At 40.7% G+C, this 17349-nt stretch overlaps 1 protein-coding gene across 3 annotated transcripts in view; it reads right to left on the bottom strand.

The window, feature by feature from the left end:
* Positions 1 to 12688: 12688 nt before the first annotated feature.
* TENM3 (teneurin transmembrane protein 3) overlaps positions 12689 to 17349 on the bottom strand; it is a 582976-nt gene continuing 578315 nt past the window's right edge. For all 3 annotated transcript variants that reach the window (XM_030191520.1, XM_030191518.1, XM_030191519.1), the window contains 2 exons: positions 15978 to 16108; positions 12689 to 13608 (listed from right to left, as the gene is read on the bottom strand). In XM_030191520.1, the coding sequence (XP_030047380.1) occupies positions 12853 to 13608; positions 15978 to 16108 (887 nt within the window). In that variant the 3' untranslated portion in view covers positions 12689 to 12852. The remainder of the gene's footprint in view (positions 13609 to 15977; positions 16109 to 17349) is intronic.

The raw sequence follows: 17349 nt of genomic DNA on the forward strand, positions 1-17349 counted from the left end.
ACATTAGATGAAGATCTGTATGGTCCATCCAGTCTGCCCAACAAGATAAACTCATAGTATAAGGAATGATGTGATACTACATACGTATACGTGATCTTGAATTTTATTTTATTTTTTTGTAACTGGCACACATTAATTACAAAGATCTTAGATGAGATTGCTCCTGCCAGAGCCAGGAAAAGCAGGCATTGTAGAGACCCCTCATACTCTCCAGAGCTGGCCTCTCTGAAATGTAAATGTAGACAGCTTGAAAGGCTTTGGTTGAAATCGCAAGATCAACCTGATTGTGTCTTGTGGAGAACATTGATCACAACTTATAAAGAACAAGTAAGGATCCATAAAAATAAATTTTTTATGGATAAACTTAACAATAGTATTAACCCTAATATTTTATTTCATTTAGTAAAATCATTAACTCAGTCCCTAGCCCATCAAATCCCTCAAACTCTTGGCTCAAGAATTTGCAAATAATGTTTTAGGGCAAGATTGCTAAAATTTTGAATAGTTGCCTTTGGTTCAAGTTGTAGCTGAGGATGTGGCTGGATGAGGAACTGGAGGGAGTACCAGTGAATCATATTTGGACCTCTTTTTTTTTTTTTTTTTTTTTACAGATTGACGAGGTTATGGTGACTCAGTTAATACTTTTACTAAGCTATGGTAAGCAGTAGCGCATGCCTACCACATTGTGAAAGAGCACTGTTGTGGGACGCGCTGAGGCATCCCATGGTAGTTTAGCCATCAACACAAGCTATTCTCGCGCTAAAAAAATATTTTTTGTTTTTTGGCATGGGAGGCAAGTCTGGGGGTGGAGAGTAGGCATGCCCTGGCTAATCAGGTAGCGTGAGTACATTACCGCGTGCTGTGCGATTAGCGCAGGAGTAGTGCAGGAGCACTTAATTCCTTCTAAATAGGTGGTGGTAAGGGCTGCTGTGGTAATGACCATGTGGTAATTGGGAAATTAGCATGTGGCCATTCCAAAAAAATATGTAAAGGTGGCCATTTTACTGCCATGCTAAAAGATGCTGCAGCGTGTGGAAAACCCACACACTGACAACAGTGCCAGCCACTTTTTAGTGTGGCTTAGTAAAAGGACCCCTACATTTGCTAAGGGATGATGTTATTCAGATCAGTGTTCAGCCAAACTGCTGAATTTTTTAACAGGCAGGCTAATTTCACGGTTGGTGTCCTGGTATGTGAGGGGGAACTGTGCACTACGAATGCTGGCTCCTCCTATGACCAAAGGGCTTGGATTTGGTCGTTTCTGAGATGGGCGTCCCTAGTTTCCATTATTGCCGAAAATCAGAAATGACCAAGTCTAAGGACAACCATCTCTAAGGTCGACCTAAATGTTGAGATTTGGGCGTCCCCGACCGTATTATCGAAACAAAAGATGAACGTCCATCTTGAAGGAATGGATCCTCAGGAGCTTAGTCAAGATCGGGAGGCGGGGCTGGTGGTAGGGAGGCAGGGATAGTGCTGGGAAGACTTATATGGCCTGTGCCAGAGCCGGTGGTGGGAAGCGGGACTGGTGGTTGGGAGGCGGGGATAGTGCTGGGCAGACTTATACGGTCTGTGCCCTGAAGAGCACAGGTACAAATCAAAGTAGGGTATACACAAAAAGTAGCACATATGAGTTATCTTGTTGGGCAGACTGGATGGACCGCGCAGGTCTTTTTCTGCTGTCATCTACTATGTTACTATGTTTCGATAATACGGATTTCCCCGCCCCTTCACAGGGACGTCCTGTGAGGACGTCCTCAGAAAAACTTGGGCGTCCCTTTCGATTATGCCCCTCCGCATGAATGATTTGTATGCGTATTCATTATGGATATCCTGAAAACCCAACTGGATGGTGGTCCTTAAGGAAAGGTTTGAGAACCACAGATCTGCAAGTATTATTTTCTACTCCTGCCCAAATTTCATGCAAGGCCTGCTCAACCATCTAGCACACTTGGCTGCCAGCCAGGAGTGCAGTATTTGGTAGTAGCTGCAGTTCAAAGCCAAGCAATGTCCTGACAGCCCCTCACACTCAGAGGCATCAGTGTGTACTTTTCATTTCAAGAAAGGAAGCGATTTTCAAATGCATGCTTTTGGAATTGTGTTCATTGTGGAGGTGATTTGATAAAGCATTTCAATGTGTATAATTTGTTTTACATGTACGAAGTTGATGATATAAAATTATGTAGGTGTCTACATGCATAAAATCAAAACTGAATGACACCAAAAGATAGTGCCTCCTACTACAACTACTACTACTACTACTTGCTATATTTCTACAGCGTTACTAGACGTATGCAGTGCTGTACACTTGAACATGAAGAGACAGTCCCTGCTCAACAGAGCTTACAATTTAATTAGGACAGACAGGACAAATAAGGGATAAGTTTTGCAGTAATTGAATCCAAACATGGAGCCTTAACTGATTTCAAAATTTTGACACAGGTTAAGATTTCTTCCTGTAAAAATTCCTCATCCAGCTTTACGGTATCTTCTGGCTATAAATAAATGAATACCAAAGAATCCAGAAAATACTTTTATATCATTCTTATCAGAGGTATTTCCTTTGTGTAAAGCATAATAAAGGGGGAAGTTTTTCTAATATCTGCTGTATGAGATGATAGCATAAGTCTCTGCCCTGAACTCTTATTCACATATTATTGAGTGTTCTGTTTCTTCAGTTTAAAAACAAAGATTTTATCTAATATATTGCCTTTTCATAAAAGCTTTGCCAAACTTTTCTGCAGTTCCATTCAATTTCTTATATCAAAAGCAACTGTAACTTGCCTCTAAGCATCTGCAACTTTTTCAGGACACTCCTCTCTAAACTATTTTTCTTATGTAAACTCTCTGAACCACAACATAAGCTTTGATCGTCTCAAATTTGCTATGTTTATCTGTTCTCATTCTTGATGCTGTATATAAATTGACATGCCAAATCTATATCAAACCCCAGCTCTTTGTTGTCATTATGCAAGAAGTATTTCTCAATTACCTTACCTAAAACCTGTTACTCTCTTGTTTCCTAAACAAAACCCATCAATTTGTTGGTTTTTTTTCCACTTGGATTCAATTTTTCAGACATAAATGCTAGGACATGGTCAGATTGTGTTATAGTAACATAGTAGATGATGGCAGAAAAAGACCTGCATGGTCCATCCAGTCTGCCCAACAAGATAAACTCATATGTGCCACTTTTTGTGTATACCTTACCTTGATTTGTACCTGTCTTTTTCAGGGCACAACCGTATAAGTCTGCCCAGCACTATCCACGCCCCCCAACCACCAGCCCTGCCTCCCACCACCGGCTCTGGCACAGACCATATAAGTCTGCCCAGCACTATCCCCGCCTCCCACTACCGGCTCTGCCACCCAATCTCGGCTAAGCTCCTGAGGATCCATTCCTTCTGAACAGGATTCCTTTATGTTTATCCCCACGCATGTTTGAATTCCGTTACTATGTTATACAAAACAAATCTGATTGACCTTTTTGACTGGGTGACCAAAGAACTGGATGAAGGACGTGCGTTAGATGTAATCTACCTGGATTTCAGCAAAGCCGCTGATACGGTCCCTGACAGAAGACTTTGAATAAGCTGAGAGGGCTGAACTTAGGACCCAAAGTGGTGAACTGGATTGGAAACTGATTGACACAGGTGGCAGAGGGTGGTGATAATTGGAATCTGCTCTAAGGAAAGGAAGGTGAGTGGTGGAGTGCCTCAGGGGTCTGTGCTGGGGCCGATTCTGTTTAATACTAGCCGTTGAGCCCGTGAAAACGGGCTACTTTTGGAATGGGGGGGGGGGGGGTTCCGAGCTGCCTCTCCACCCGGCCCGAGCAGCACTGTAAACTTACATCAGCACGCAGCAGCAAGCACATCAGCAAAGCTGCCGTCGGGGCGGGCTTCCTTCTCTGCCTGTGTCCCGTCCTCGTGTGATGTAACGTCGGCGAGGGCGGGACAAAGGCAGAGAAGGAATCCCGACGGCAGCTTTGCTGATGTGCCTGCTGCTGCGTGCTGATGTAAGTTCACAGTGCTCAGGCCAGATGGAGGGGCGGCGGCGACTCCGGGGGAGGGGGAGCGGTTCCGACATCTGCAGCATGCCAGTAGAGACTTCCCTCTCTGTCCCGCCCCCATCATCACGTATTGAAGCGGGGGCGGGGCAGAGAGGGAAGTCTCTACTGCACATTTGCGAGTGAGTACGGTCACTCGCCCTTTATATGTTTGATATTTGTACGAGACATTGCTGAAGGGTTAGAAGGAAAAGCTTGCCTTTTTGCGGATGATGCAAAGATAGCCAATAGAGTTGGATACCCTGGAGGGAGTTGAAACCATGAGAAGGGATCTCCAAATGTTAGAGGAATGGTCAAGGGTCTGACAGTTAAAATGTGGAGGGGCATAATCGAACGGGGTGCCCAAGAAAATCCTGGAGAAGGATCGCGATGGACTTCAAAAAGTACAAATGAGATTGAAGTGGATACCGCACCGTTCACGGAAGAGAGTGTGTATGAACAGCTTGAAAAGCTAAAGGTGGACAAAGCTGGGCAGTTTGTTTTTTTTGTGATAATGGAAAATAAAAACGTCCAGCTCAGAAACGTCCTAATCCAAGCCATTTGGTCGTGGGAGGGACAAATGTACAACACTGCCATAGCTCTTAGGGGTGAAGGGGGCAACTACATGTGGGTACAGTGGGTTTCAGAGGCCTCCCCCATTTACCACCACAAGTGGTACAGATGGGGGGGGGGATGGGTCTGGGTCTGCCTGCCTGAAGTGCACTGCAGTACCCACTAAAAGTGCTCCAGGGACAGGACTTGTTGCTGCTGTATAACCTTGGCACAGCAGTTCACACCTGAAGACTAATCTCGCTGAAAACGTCCTTTATTTGAATAAGCACCTTTACTCACAGTTAACTGCAGATCAGAGGTTGTGCCCCACTGGCAACGAGTCTCACTAATACTGAGATTAGCAGTAGGTCCCAGCTGGCAGAATGGTGTACAATACCCTCTTTCAGCAACATTCAAGGTAAGAACTAAGTGCTGTAACGTGGCTAACACATGACCGGGATCTAAAACTGGCTTACAAAAATGGCCACTACCTCATGGACTACCGAAAACACAACAGGGCACACTCTGACCCAGTAAGCAGAGGGAAAAGCACCATGGGAGTAGAGGCTACCAACTACCAACATCGTGAGCATTTCACACAAGCTAGTGGAATCACGGAGCCCAATACCCTACACCCACCACAATGCATTGCTGATGTGACTCTGCAGTGCCCTTAACAGAAAAGGTGTCACACTCACCCGAGACCCACATCAGAACCAGGGAAAGGCTGTCAGAGGATTGAACACATTCTGCTGTCATGGAGGTGGGTACGGAATTTGAGGCTGGCATACAGGCTGGCAAAAAAAGTTTGTAAAGTGGGTTTCTTTTGGTGGGAGGGGGTTAGTGACCACTGGGGGAGTCAGGGCAGGTGATCCCCGATTCCCTCCAGTGGTCATCTGGTCAGTTGGGGCACTTTTTTGGGACTTGTTCGTGAAAAAAAAGGGTCCAAAAAAAGTGACCCAAAATCGCGGTAAAATGCCTTTTTTTCGATTATCAGCTAAAGACGCCCATCTCTGCTCGGCCCATAACCATGCCCCAGTCCCACCTTCACCACGCCCCATCAACTTTATTCGTTCCCGCGACGGAGTGCAGTTGAAGATGCCCAAAATCGGCTTTCGATACCAATTTGGGCACCCGCGAGAGAAAGACGTCTATCTCCCGATTTAGGTCGGAATATAGGCGTTTTTCTCTTTCGTTTATAAGGTGGATTGCAGCTGTTATATTGTGCTTTACTCATTGCCTATAACCATTCCATAAATTTATATCATCAAAACACACAATACACTGTTGTTATCTATGGTAATTACAAAGTTCCCTTCTTGGCAAATGTCTAGCTCCTTTCAATTACTGCGCATTTATGTCCACTTATCTCATTATAATGTTGCTGCAATTGTATTCTCCATGTGGATCTCCATATCTTATAACCAAGTCCTCCAATAGTGATGTTCTTAGTCCAAAACTGACCAGTTCTCCATTTCCTTGGTTCTGCTCATCTCCCAAAGCCACAGGCCACTCTGCATCTCAACTTCACACTCATTTAAAACTCTGTCAAATCCTACACAGGACTATGTTTCGCTAACTGCATCAACAGGGGTTTTAACTTTTATTCTTAAATCATAGTTTTGGTTGCATGACCCAGGCGGACTTCCAACCGACGGCAGGAGTAATGGTGCCGCTTAACAATACAACGCCATGAATACACATAAGACAGATTTGCATGCCTTTAACCTCCATTATATACAGATCTCCCTAATGCATATTCATTAGGGATATCCTGGAAACCAGACTGCCTGGTGGTCCCCCAGGACAGGTTTGAGAACCACTGCTTGCAGATTGTATTTTCAAATCTATGAATTGCTTTCCATGCAAATTCTATGTGCACATGCCAATTTTCAAAGTGAAAGTTTTTATGAACATTCGCTTTGAAATTTGGTGCCAACTCCGTGGGTAAAAATCCATGCATTTTGTACTATAATAGGCATTTGAATTGCTCCTTCTGTGGATACATTTTAGTGCCCCCATATATGGAGGCTCTTTTTTCAAAATGTCAGATACAAACGCTAAGAGGAATTTCATAATGGATATAGAACTGACGTTTAGAGGAATATTTGATGTTTCTACCTAGAACCTCAGCTGTTGTTAATGCATATTTTAGTAGTGAAAATTTAACCTACTATATCAGGATTTGGTACAGTTATACTTTATGCACTGAATAGTAAGTGAAGCAGCTGTAATCTTTTCTAAATACTTGTAATTGAGATGTGTCAACAATCATGGGTTGTTCTGCAGTTTATTATGGTGTAAGTTCAATACAATTAAATATAAATTACAATTTAATTAACACCTAATGAAATGGCACTGTTAGTCTTTGCTATTGCCTCCCACTTTTATTTAATTTAGCCATTGTAGCAAGTCTTGTAACTAGAGACTGAGGCTCCCTTTGGAATCCCCTTCCCAGCCTGCTGCTGCACATAACCCAGCTGGTCCCACACAAAGAAGTTTGACTCTGGAATCAAACCCTGCATGGTAGCACACAGCACAGCTAGGGATCCTTATACTATGGTTTGCTGAAAAATGGCCTGCGCTGATGTAGACACATTTTTCAGCGCACCTGCAAAAAAGGTCCTTTTTTTCGCCAAAAATGGATGTGCGGCAAAATGAAAATTGGCACGTGTCCATTTTGGGCCTGAGACCTTACTGCCACCCATTGACAGAGTGGTAAGGTCTCACGCGTTAACTGGGCAGTAATTGTCAGCGTGCATACAATGCCAGTTACTGCTTGGTTAGCGCCGTGTGCTGTAACATTTTCCGGTGTGCGTAAAAAATTAAATTACTGCCCGGGCCATGTGATAGTTCAAAATTGATGTGCGTAGGATGTGTGTACGCGCCTATGTGGTTTAGTAAAAGGGCCCCCTAGTGAGATACTGCGCAAGTCCTTTGAGAAAGGCAGTGTTATTGTGAAACACTGCTATATCCATCCCTTTCTATCTTCTACGCCACCTCCTAATGCTTATTTCCTTATGAACCCAATTCTTCCTATGTTTAACTTACTTTCCATTAACCCTATCAGTTTTTGCGTTTACCACAAACTGTATATTCATATTCGACTTTGTAATTATTTATATTGTTGCTATGTAAGCCGCATTGAGCCTGCCATGTGTGGGAAAGCACGGGGTACAAATGTAATAAATAAATAAATAAATATGAAAGTAAGGGCCTTGTTTACTAAGCTGCTCTATAGGCATGCTAGTGTTTTAGCGCATACTGATTAGTGCATGCTAAATGCTAGAGACACTCATAGGAATACATGGGTGTCTAGCATTTAGCATGTGCTAAAAATGCTAGCACACCTTAGTATACAGGGCCCTAAATATCTATGCAGCCCACTGAACAAATATTCCAATGTGTAGTGCTCTGTGAATAATTTTTAAGGTGGTCATGCCTAGGCAGACTATATTTTGATTACATTGCCCAAATTGAATTTCAGTTTACCAACACCATTCCTCATAATAGTTCTAAGAAGAAAAAAATGCTCTTTTAGATTGTAATTCAAATTATATTTTACAAGTATACAATATTGCTAAACCAAATTGTTTTTACTGCACAAAAGTTTCAGTTAAGATTCACCCATATTTTTTCTTTAAATCCAAACCAGGGACAGAACAAAGACTGGGACATTTCATCAATGTAAGGTGCACCATGTTATTACTTTTGAGCTTTATCACAGAATCAACCAGAGAACTAGTGGTAACTACAATTCAGAACACATAACAGAGCTGTGAGTTTAAATAGTTTGCAGAAATGAAAGAACTCAAATATTCTTTCAGATTTTTTTTTAAAGTAGGACAGACAATTCAGTCTATCAAGCTGACTGTTTGGATAATAGTGGAAAAAAAGTCAAAGCAAGCTAAAGATTTTGCTAACTGTGCAGAAAAAGAATCAATATTGACTCATTTTATCTATTTGGTCTCCGGTGTCTGAATATGAAGCCAATCATATAGCTGCCCAGTAACTGAAAGAGATATACAATACAAAAATAAACACACTGGGTCGGCATTTATCTGGAAGCCTCTGTGTAGTTTATGGTTGTAGAAAACTAAGTAGCACAATTAGATTTTAACATAAAAAGTGTTAAAAGGGCACAAATAGGTAAAATTTACAAAGCACGACTGACATTTTAACTATAAGACTTAATTTTTTTCTATTAGCTCTTTCTTTCTTCTTTATTTTTAAAGTTTGTATATTAAGGGGTAAATTCAAGAAAGGTTGGCTAAAGTTAGGCAGCAAACATGTGGGCGCCAAGCGGCAATCTTAAACTCTGAAATTCGTTGCCAGAGAATGTGGTAAAGGCGGTTAGCTTAGAGGAGTTTAAAAAAGGTTTGGACGGCTTCCTAAAGGAAAAGTCCATAGACCGTTATTAAATGGACTTGGGGAAAATCCACTATTTCTGGGATAAGCAGTATAAAACGTTTTGTACATTTTTGGGATCTTGTCGGGTATTTGTGACCTGGATTGGCCACTGTTGGAAACAGGATGCTGGGCTCGATGGACCTTTGGTCTTTCCCGGTATGGCAATACTTATGTACTTATGAATTCTATGTGGAACTGGCTTTATAGAATAATTAGAGGCCCTTTTACAAAGGCACGGGAGGGCTGTGTGGATAGCGTGCACCCAATCAGCACTACTGCCGGGGTAGTGCGTGTGCCCAGTGGTAATTTTGATTTTGGTGCATGCCAAATCCAGTGATAGAAAATAATGTTCTACTTTGTACCACAGAGGGCATTCCCAGCGGTAACTGGCAACACACCCACATTGGCGCATGCTGCATGTTACTGCGTGGGTAGCTTGTGAGCCCTTAGCAATAAGTCAATGGGTGGCGATAAGGGCTCAGGCCATAAATAGGTGTGCACTAGTTTTAATATTAGCACAGGCCCATTAAAAAATTGCCTTACCAGCCATGGTAAAAAATGGCCCAGCGCATGCCTAAAAGATGCGCTTATAGTACCGCAGGGCACTTTTTACTACGGCTTTGTAAAAGGGCCCCTAAATCAACACAGCTAGACTTAATAAACTTTATAAACCACGGCTAGACTTAATTCAAATTAAAAGATTGGAGGAAAAGGACTCAAAAGTCTGCCATACTCAATGAAAATTTCAAAGACTTTTAGTACTATCACAAATGTCACCCTTCATCATTGGCCAGAAAAACCTCCAAATCACATTAATTTACTGCTTTTTACTTTGTCTTTTTGCTTTAAGTGATAAAATGATGTAAATGGCTGTTTAACATACATTTATAACAGCCAAAAAAATCAAAGGCTATATGGCACTTATCTACTAATTTCCAACAAGGTCCCATTTTGCTTCACAGCTTTATCAAGGGAAAATCTCCAATGTACCACAATTTTCATTCAAGAATGAAGACAGAAATGGCAAATGGCTAATGGAAATTGTGGCAAATCAGACATTTTCCCTTGATAAAGCTGTGTAGCAAAACGGGACCCTGTTGGGAAGGCCTGTGGTAGTGTGGGTGTTTCTTTTAGGCGCACGCTGGGACATTTGTTACCGTGGCTGGGAAAAAAGCTACTTTGTAATGGGCCGGGAAATGGGCCTGCACTAATATTAAAACTAGCGTGTGCCTATTTACTGCCTGAGCACTTACTGCTATCTATTGACTTAGTGGTAAGGCTTCATGCGCTACCCATGCAGCATGTGCAAATGTGGGCGTGATGCTGGTTACTGCCGGGAACGCCCCTCACAGTACAAAATAGAAAATTATTTTCTACTGTGGGATTCGGCGTGCACCAGAATCAGAATTATCACCAGTTGCACATGCTACCCCAGTGGTAGTGCTGATTGGGCGCTTGCTACCCGAACGTTAGCCATCTCGTAAAAGGGCTCTTTTGATATGTAAGAGCTAACTGTAGCTAGTAAAATGCCAGCAATAGGGTATAAACCTATTTTGAAATAAAATATTAATTTTATGCAAAACATAGCACTGTTGAGACTTTTTTTTTTTAATATAGTAATCAGGTATTGTGGGCATTTTGCAGATTAGTTTTCAAAAACAAAAAGGCCAATGTCCTTTGTTTTAAAAATTGTATTCTCAAAATATATGAGACTTGCAGTTTGATTTCAAAGTTCGAAAAACACTGCCAACATTTTGTGCTCTTCTCATAATAATAAATCAGCATGCCTGAAAATGTAAATTGGCCAAATCACATATGCAGAAATATTGCTGAAACCAAATAGTGCCAATTTGAATCTATGCAAATGATTCTTGTATATCATCATATCATGTGTGTAGCCATATGTGGCACTGTAGAATCTTGGCATATAAGTAGAATATTATTTATCCTGTCATACATACTGAATATTTATTAAGATTTATGCTTGTCTTTTTGAAGACAGGATACAGCAAATTTATATTTGCTATTCTGTATCAAGGTTCCTATACAGACATAAGGCCAAATTCTATATATTGCGCCTAGAAAATCGGTGCTGATTAAGACAGGCTTGGCATGATTCTATAAAGAGTGCGCAAAACGTAATTGAACAAGCTAATCAGCACTGATAATTGAGAGATATCAAGTAGCACTAATTGGCAATAATTAGGATTTAGGCGCATATCCGATTCTATCAAGCATAACAATTTCGGGTTGTGGTTAGGGGCATTCCTGGGGGTGTACCTGGGTTTTATGCACAATGATACAGTTAGGCACACCTTAGTGCTAAGTGCAAAACTATAAAGGAAGCATACTCATTATAGAATCACGCTGTGTCACATTATTGGTGCCGATTTTTAGGTGCTACTTACAGAGTTTACCCCAAACTGTGGGCACCTTAGTGCAACTTCATCAGGACAGCATTTCATGGACAGAATTGATTAATCTTCTTATTTCTTTTTGTAAAAGGATAAAATGTCAAAACTAATGAAGACAGTGGAGATACATTCTGATTATTCCCTCCTCATGCTTTCCAAGCATCTGTGATATACCATACTGTCCCAGTTTATGCAATAGTACAAGTAATACACAACACCAAACACATTAAAATAAAAATAGTTTGATAAGAACATAAGTGCTCTTTTCTTATATTACAGTTGGCTAAAGACATAGAAAATGCAACCGATGGTATTCTTTAAACATAATGATATAACTTTCTTCGTTTCTTCTAAAATGTACTGTAGATTCATACTTTCATGCTCACATGACACACGGAGAGAAGAAAGTCATAGTTGGGGTACAGAGATCTAAATTATCCATTTGGAATAGCTAGAGTAAGATGTCATTTTCAAATCCTAGTATAAAAATATTAACATTTTAGAGTATTACAGTTATAAATCATTACAGCTGTACAGTACAAGGTAATCGTAACATGGGAAGAAATACAACATAATGAAACCGTTAAAAAACACACACAATTTTATATTTTATATACTTTTATTTTTAAGTATAAACTTCTTGAAACACTTTACATAAATTAACTCCTCTGAGACTAATATTTGATGTACAGTAAATTGTAGTTCATATAAAAATCCATAAACAACTCATCTCCCATATTTTACAAAAAAAATCAGGGCTGCATTTGCTTGTATGTGACAAGGACTCTACCTGTCAATTATTATGTTGTCAAAGCAAACCTTGTTAGCACTGTTAAAATCCATTATTAAATTCCCAGGGTAGTTTAAGTCACTTGTGCCAAGTCCTTTTAGAAAGCAGCACAGTAAAAGCAGTTTCAGTTATCTATAAACAGTAATTTTGTTCCACATTTGAAAATTAACAGATATATATATATACCACATCCTATGCAGAGAGAAAGAGATAAAGAAAGAGTCTACTTGTATGCAAAAGTTCAACAATTCAGTAATATTTGGAGACTCTGTATGGATCCTTATTTAGCTAATTACAGTGCTTCAAAGAATAGAAGATGTAGCCTAGAGCAAAATCCTTAGGCTTTTGTACTTTCCAGTCCGAGTGCAGTGGTATGTATGTGTAAACATATTCTTTAAAGCAGATTCACCATTAAGGTTATTCAAAGAAAGAAAAGGTTTTGCTTTTGGCCATATTCTCCCAGAAGGCTCATTCTTCATAGAGTCCATTCATTGTGCTACAGAAAAAAAATCTGAGCAAACTTGTAGTTTAGGCTCAAGTAGTAATGCAGCAAAACAAAACAAAACAAAATTTTACCATCTCCTTTTTTGAGAAGACATTTGTACACAGTCTCTTTGGCAGCCTCTGGTTGGACTAGTGTGTTACCTTTTCCCTATTTCACTTTGTCTAAGAAACTGTATATTGTTAGCGCTGTCTGCTAACTCTGGGTATTGCTCCACAGAAAGTACATAGTATCCATCATATCCTTGCACTTTTCCTGCACTTAGCAGCTGCCTTTTTTCTCCCTCCGTCCATAATCTGGCACCTTCTTCTCCATCTCTCACTCTTTGTTGCTCTCTAGCCCATGCATTAGAAAGAGCTCTTTGCCTTGCCTGCTCTAATATTCGTGCTTTTTCCTCATCAAGTGTCATGCCATAACGAACGTGGAGAGCTAAAGCGCCATACTGCATTTCAACATCAGCAAATCTACGAGTCCTCCCATTCACCACAGTGGTAGACTGGGAAACGGTGACATTAATGCCGTTCTCCAAAGCCTTACGCCCACTTGTCAGTCTCAAGGTGCCAAGGTCACTTTCTGGTGAAGTGGTTTTGATAAAATAGTGTGTGTCTTTCCCTTCAACAGTAAAATGTAAGTTCTCTAGATGGTAGGCATTATTCAGAACAGCTGCTACTTTTATACAGTCTTCATTTGCGATGTTCAGCACGTTAGTTAGGACTCTGCCTTGATTGACGGCAAGCATAACCCCTTTTCCAATCAGAGACTTCACCGTTGCAAACCATAGCCATGATTTTTCAACGCTGGATCTGCGCCTGCTGACGTGAACTTCTGGCATCTTCCCCAGGGACAGGAAAGCCTTTGCTTGCCTTTCCACTTGCTGCTGCACTCCAGAAATTGGCTGAAATGAAAGAAAAAGCATTTTGAAAGACACTCCCTGATGAAAGGTACACAGCTTTACTGAGTTTAAAATAACATCTTCATTCTATCTTGGATCCTGTCTGAAAGACAAAATTTCTGAAATTCTGTGCAGTTATCTGTAACATGAAAAGTGCTGTAAATATGAATAGGTCATAGAATATACCAACATTATGTGAAAATATATGTACATTTAGATAATGAGCAACTGGTCTGCACATTTGAAAAACATAATGCTATTTTTGAGGTGGATATTAAAATTAGCAAGCAAATTAAATTATAATTAGAATGGTGACTTGTGTAGGGGACAGCACACCTGTCTTCTGCCGCACTGATTCCAAAATGCAAGATGGCATCAGTTGACCTCATGTAGTTTGGTGAAACTTTTGTGAAATCTGGTATCATCTTGTATTTCAGCAGATCAAGAGTAAGGTATGCCTTTTTCCTGCTCTCGTCGTCAGTTGACCTTATTTGAATGGGTAAGGCACAGAGTTTCCTAACCAAGAAGTGGAGGGATTTAGTCAGGCCATGTGATCTGTTTATTTTGATTTGGGGGGGGGGGGGGGGGGGGTCATTTATTGTAGGCTAAATAGACTTTTGATTTGCATATTGGTATGTGAATGTATTCTTACTTCAGGACCATGGTGCATCCTGATTCTTTACTCAGGGAAAGGGAGGTGTGATTGAAAATAGCATCGGTACTGTTGCTAGTAAAAGTCATTATCTGGTAGAAATCAATGATTATAACGCTGGATTTACTAAAGGTGTTAATCAGCAGATAACACTTGCATTAAAATTAGCCCCTACATGTCAAGAGTTCTTAAAATTCTGATGCTACAGCTACAATTACCAATTTAAATGCAGAACTTCTATGTTCTTTTATTGATACAGGGAATTAAAACTAAGACAAGAAGTCTCAGTTCCAATGTGGTTTTATAATGCAGGGAATACTATCAAAGGATACAAAGACTATGTTACACCGTGGCCTTGCAGAATGAAAGAGCAAAACAAATAAAGTGACTTGTCTGAGGTTGCACAAGAATCAGTTTCAAACTCGGGAATGCTGGGATCCCATTTATTTTTTCCAACAAGTGAACATCTCACTCTGAATTACAAATACAATGATATGTGGATGGAGAGCTCCCTGGTTCTGGTCTGTGAACAGTTTTGTTATTAACAGCCAACTCTATCAAAAGATGAAGCATTATAGGTATAAATCAAGGTAAGGTATACACAAAAAGTAGCACATATGAGTTTATCTTGTTGGGCAGACTGGATGGACCGTGCAGGTCTTTTTCTGCCGTCATTTACTATGTTACTATGTATATATAACTGATCACTAGGCCAACTCTGAACAGGCACAGATCCAGTTCTAAGGAACAGATGGCACATTCCAAAAGCCATACCAATCCATTAGATCAATAAGAAGTCTCCAGCTCCCTATTTTTACTGCTAGAACTCTGAACTTGATTGTGATTTTTTGACATTAGAACTCCAGATTTTCCTTAACGATAAAGCCTCCTTTGCTTTTTTACATTCTATATCTTATCCTTTATGTTAAGCATTGCACTTTATTTGTTTTTACTACATTTTCCCAGAAGAATATGCAGTTTCGTAAGGGAATCCCAGAAATTTGCTAGTGATATGTTTCACAAAAATAAATCAGCTCCAATCTTATTAGTTGAGTACCACTATTTTACAAGTCAAGCCTGGTGGTAGCTGCCTTGCAGGTAGCATACCAATTTATAATTTACATCCTCTTTATATCTGTTTACTTTGGTCTATTCTTTTTATTACTGTATTCATGCTCTGCCTCTAGGCACAGCATTGATACACGTCCAATCTTTTATAGCTTCCACTGGGAAACTTTCAAATCTAAAGAGGTCTTCAATGTTCTATTATTCATAGAGGTCTTGTCTCTAGATGCTTTTATCTGTATTGTTGAAAAGGAATTATGACTACCTTAAAATCATGCTTAATGCACTGAAAGCAAAATAAGGGAAAAAAAAATCAGAATTATCAGTAATTTACTCAGCTCTTTGAGACAATAACTACCCCCCACTCCCTACACAGCATTTTTTAAAATGCAGTCTAAAGCTGAGATTAATAAATATGTGTGCACTGAAGAAAGAACACTTTCATTATGTTCAGCAGGTTTTTTTTTCACATTAATCTTATCTCATTGATAGTTTCTGTTTTTAGGAAGCCAAAAATGTCTACATCCAAAATTGAACTAATTACTTTTATAAATAAAAGAAATAAGTGCTTCCCTTCATTCTGAACATCTTAACATAGTACTTGGAAATAAAACAGGTCCAAAAGGGGAAAGAAAAAAAGGAGGTAGGATCTTACTGGAATATCATCCCATTGCTGACTTTGCAGAAGTTCATAAGAAGGCTCTGTGAGATCAAATTTGGGAATAGGAAAGCCAGGAATTGCATTGTGCAGATGAAAGCCAAATGTTACTAGCCAGCTGTTAATATCTGCAATAAATCATAACATAGGGTAAATATAAAAGACAAAAGATTCACTAGTTTTAGCTTTTAATACATCAAGTTTTTAAAGAACAAAAAATGGTTATGTAGTTATGCTGTACATTTTGCCATAATTGTAAACATTAAACATAATATAGAAAACATAACCCATTTTTCCTGATCTTCTAGATAAAACACTTCTGCAATATTACCTACAGGAATTGCAGAAGGCAAGGATGGAGGCAAGTGGCCAGGGCCGTGCCAACACAGTAAGCGGGGTAAGCACCGCAGGGGGGCGCCGACCTCTGGAGGGCACCGCTGTGGTGCTTACCCTCGCCGCTTACCTCAGCTCTGCGCCGCCTTGGGGGCTTTAAATCTTTTACCGCCGATGGTCACACCAGCTGAGCAGGGTCAGTGAAAGCGCTGCCGACGTCTCCAGCCTTCCTTTCGCGCTTGCTTGTTCATTCCCTCAGTGTCCCGCCCTCGCAAGGAAATGACGTCAGAAGAAGGCGGGACACTGAGGGAACGAATGAGCGAGCGCGAAGGGAAGGCTGGAGACGTCGGCAGCGCTTTCACTGATGCTGCTCAGCTGCTGCGACCGTCGGAGGTAAAAGATTTAAAGCTGACAGCTGAGGTAAGGGAAGGGCAGAGAGGGACATGGATGGGAGGGCAGGGCCCAGGGAGAAATTGCTGGACATGAAGGGGAGGGGAGAGAGGAGAATTGTTGGACATGGATGGAGGGGAGGGAAGGGAAGACAGAGGAAGGAGATGCACATGGATGGAGGGGAAGGGAGAGAGAAGAAATGCTGGGCATGGATGGAGGGGAGGGAAGAGAGAGGAAGGAGATGAGATGAGGGAAAAGGAAGAGAGGAGAAAAACTGCACATGGATGGAGAAAATAGGCAGAAGCTGGGTTCACTGGACAGTCAAGTCTGCGGAGGACCCAGCTTTTACTTACGGATATAGAGCAAGAAATGAAGAAGAAAGGAGGAAAGTAAAGAAATAAATGGAAAGGAAGCCCTGGAAACGGAGTTAAGAGGACAGATAGCAGCAGAATCAGATACTGGGCCAGCATGATCAGAAAAAGAAAGTCACCAGACAACAAAGGTAGAAAAAAAATCATTGTATTTTCATTTTAGTGTTTGGAATATGTCCACTTTGAGAATTTACACTGCTATCTTATTTTGCAATGTATAGCAATTTGTTTCTAAGAATATTGCTGACAATTCCTGTCAGTGTGGCAAGTGGTGA

Source organism: Microcaecilia unicolor, chromosome 2 (genome assembly GCF_901765095.1).
Source record: "Microcaecilia unicolor chromosome 2, aMicUni1.1, whole genome shotgun sequence".
Lineage (NCBI taxonomy): Eukaryota > Metazoa > Chordata > Amphibia > Gymnophiona > Siphonopidae > Microcaecilia > Microcaecilia unicolor.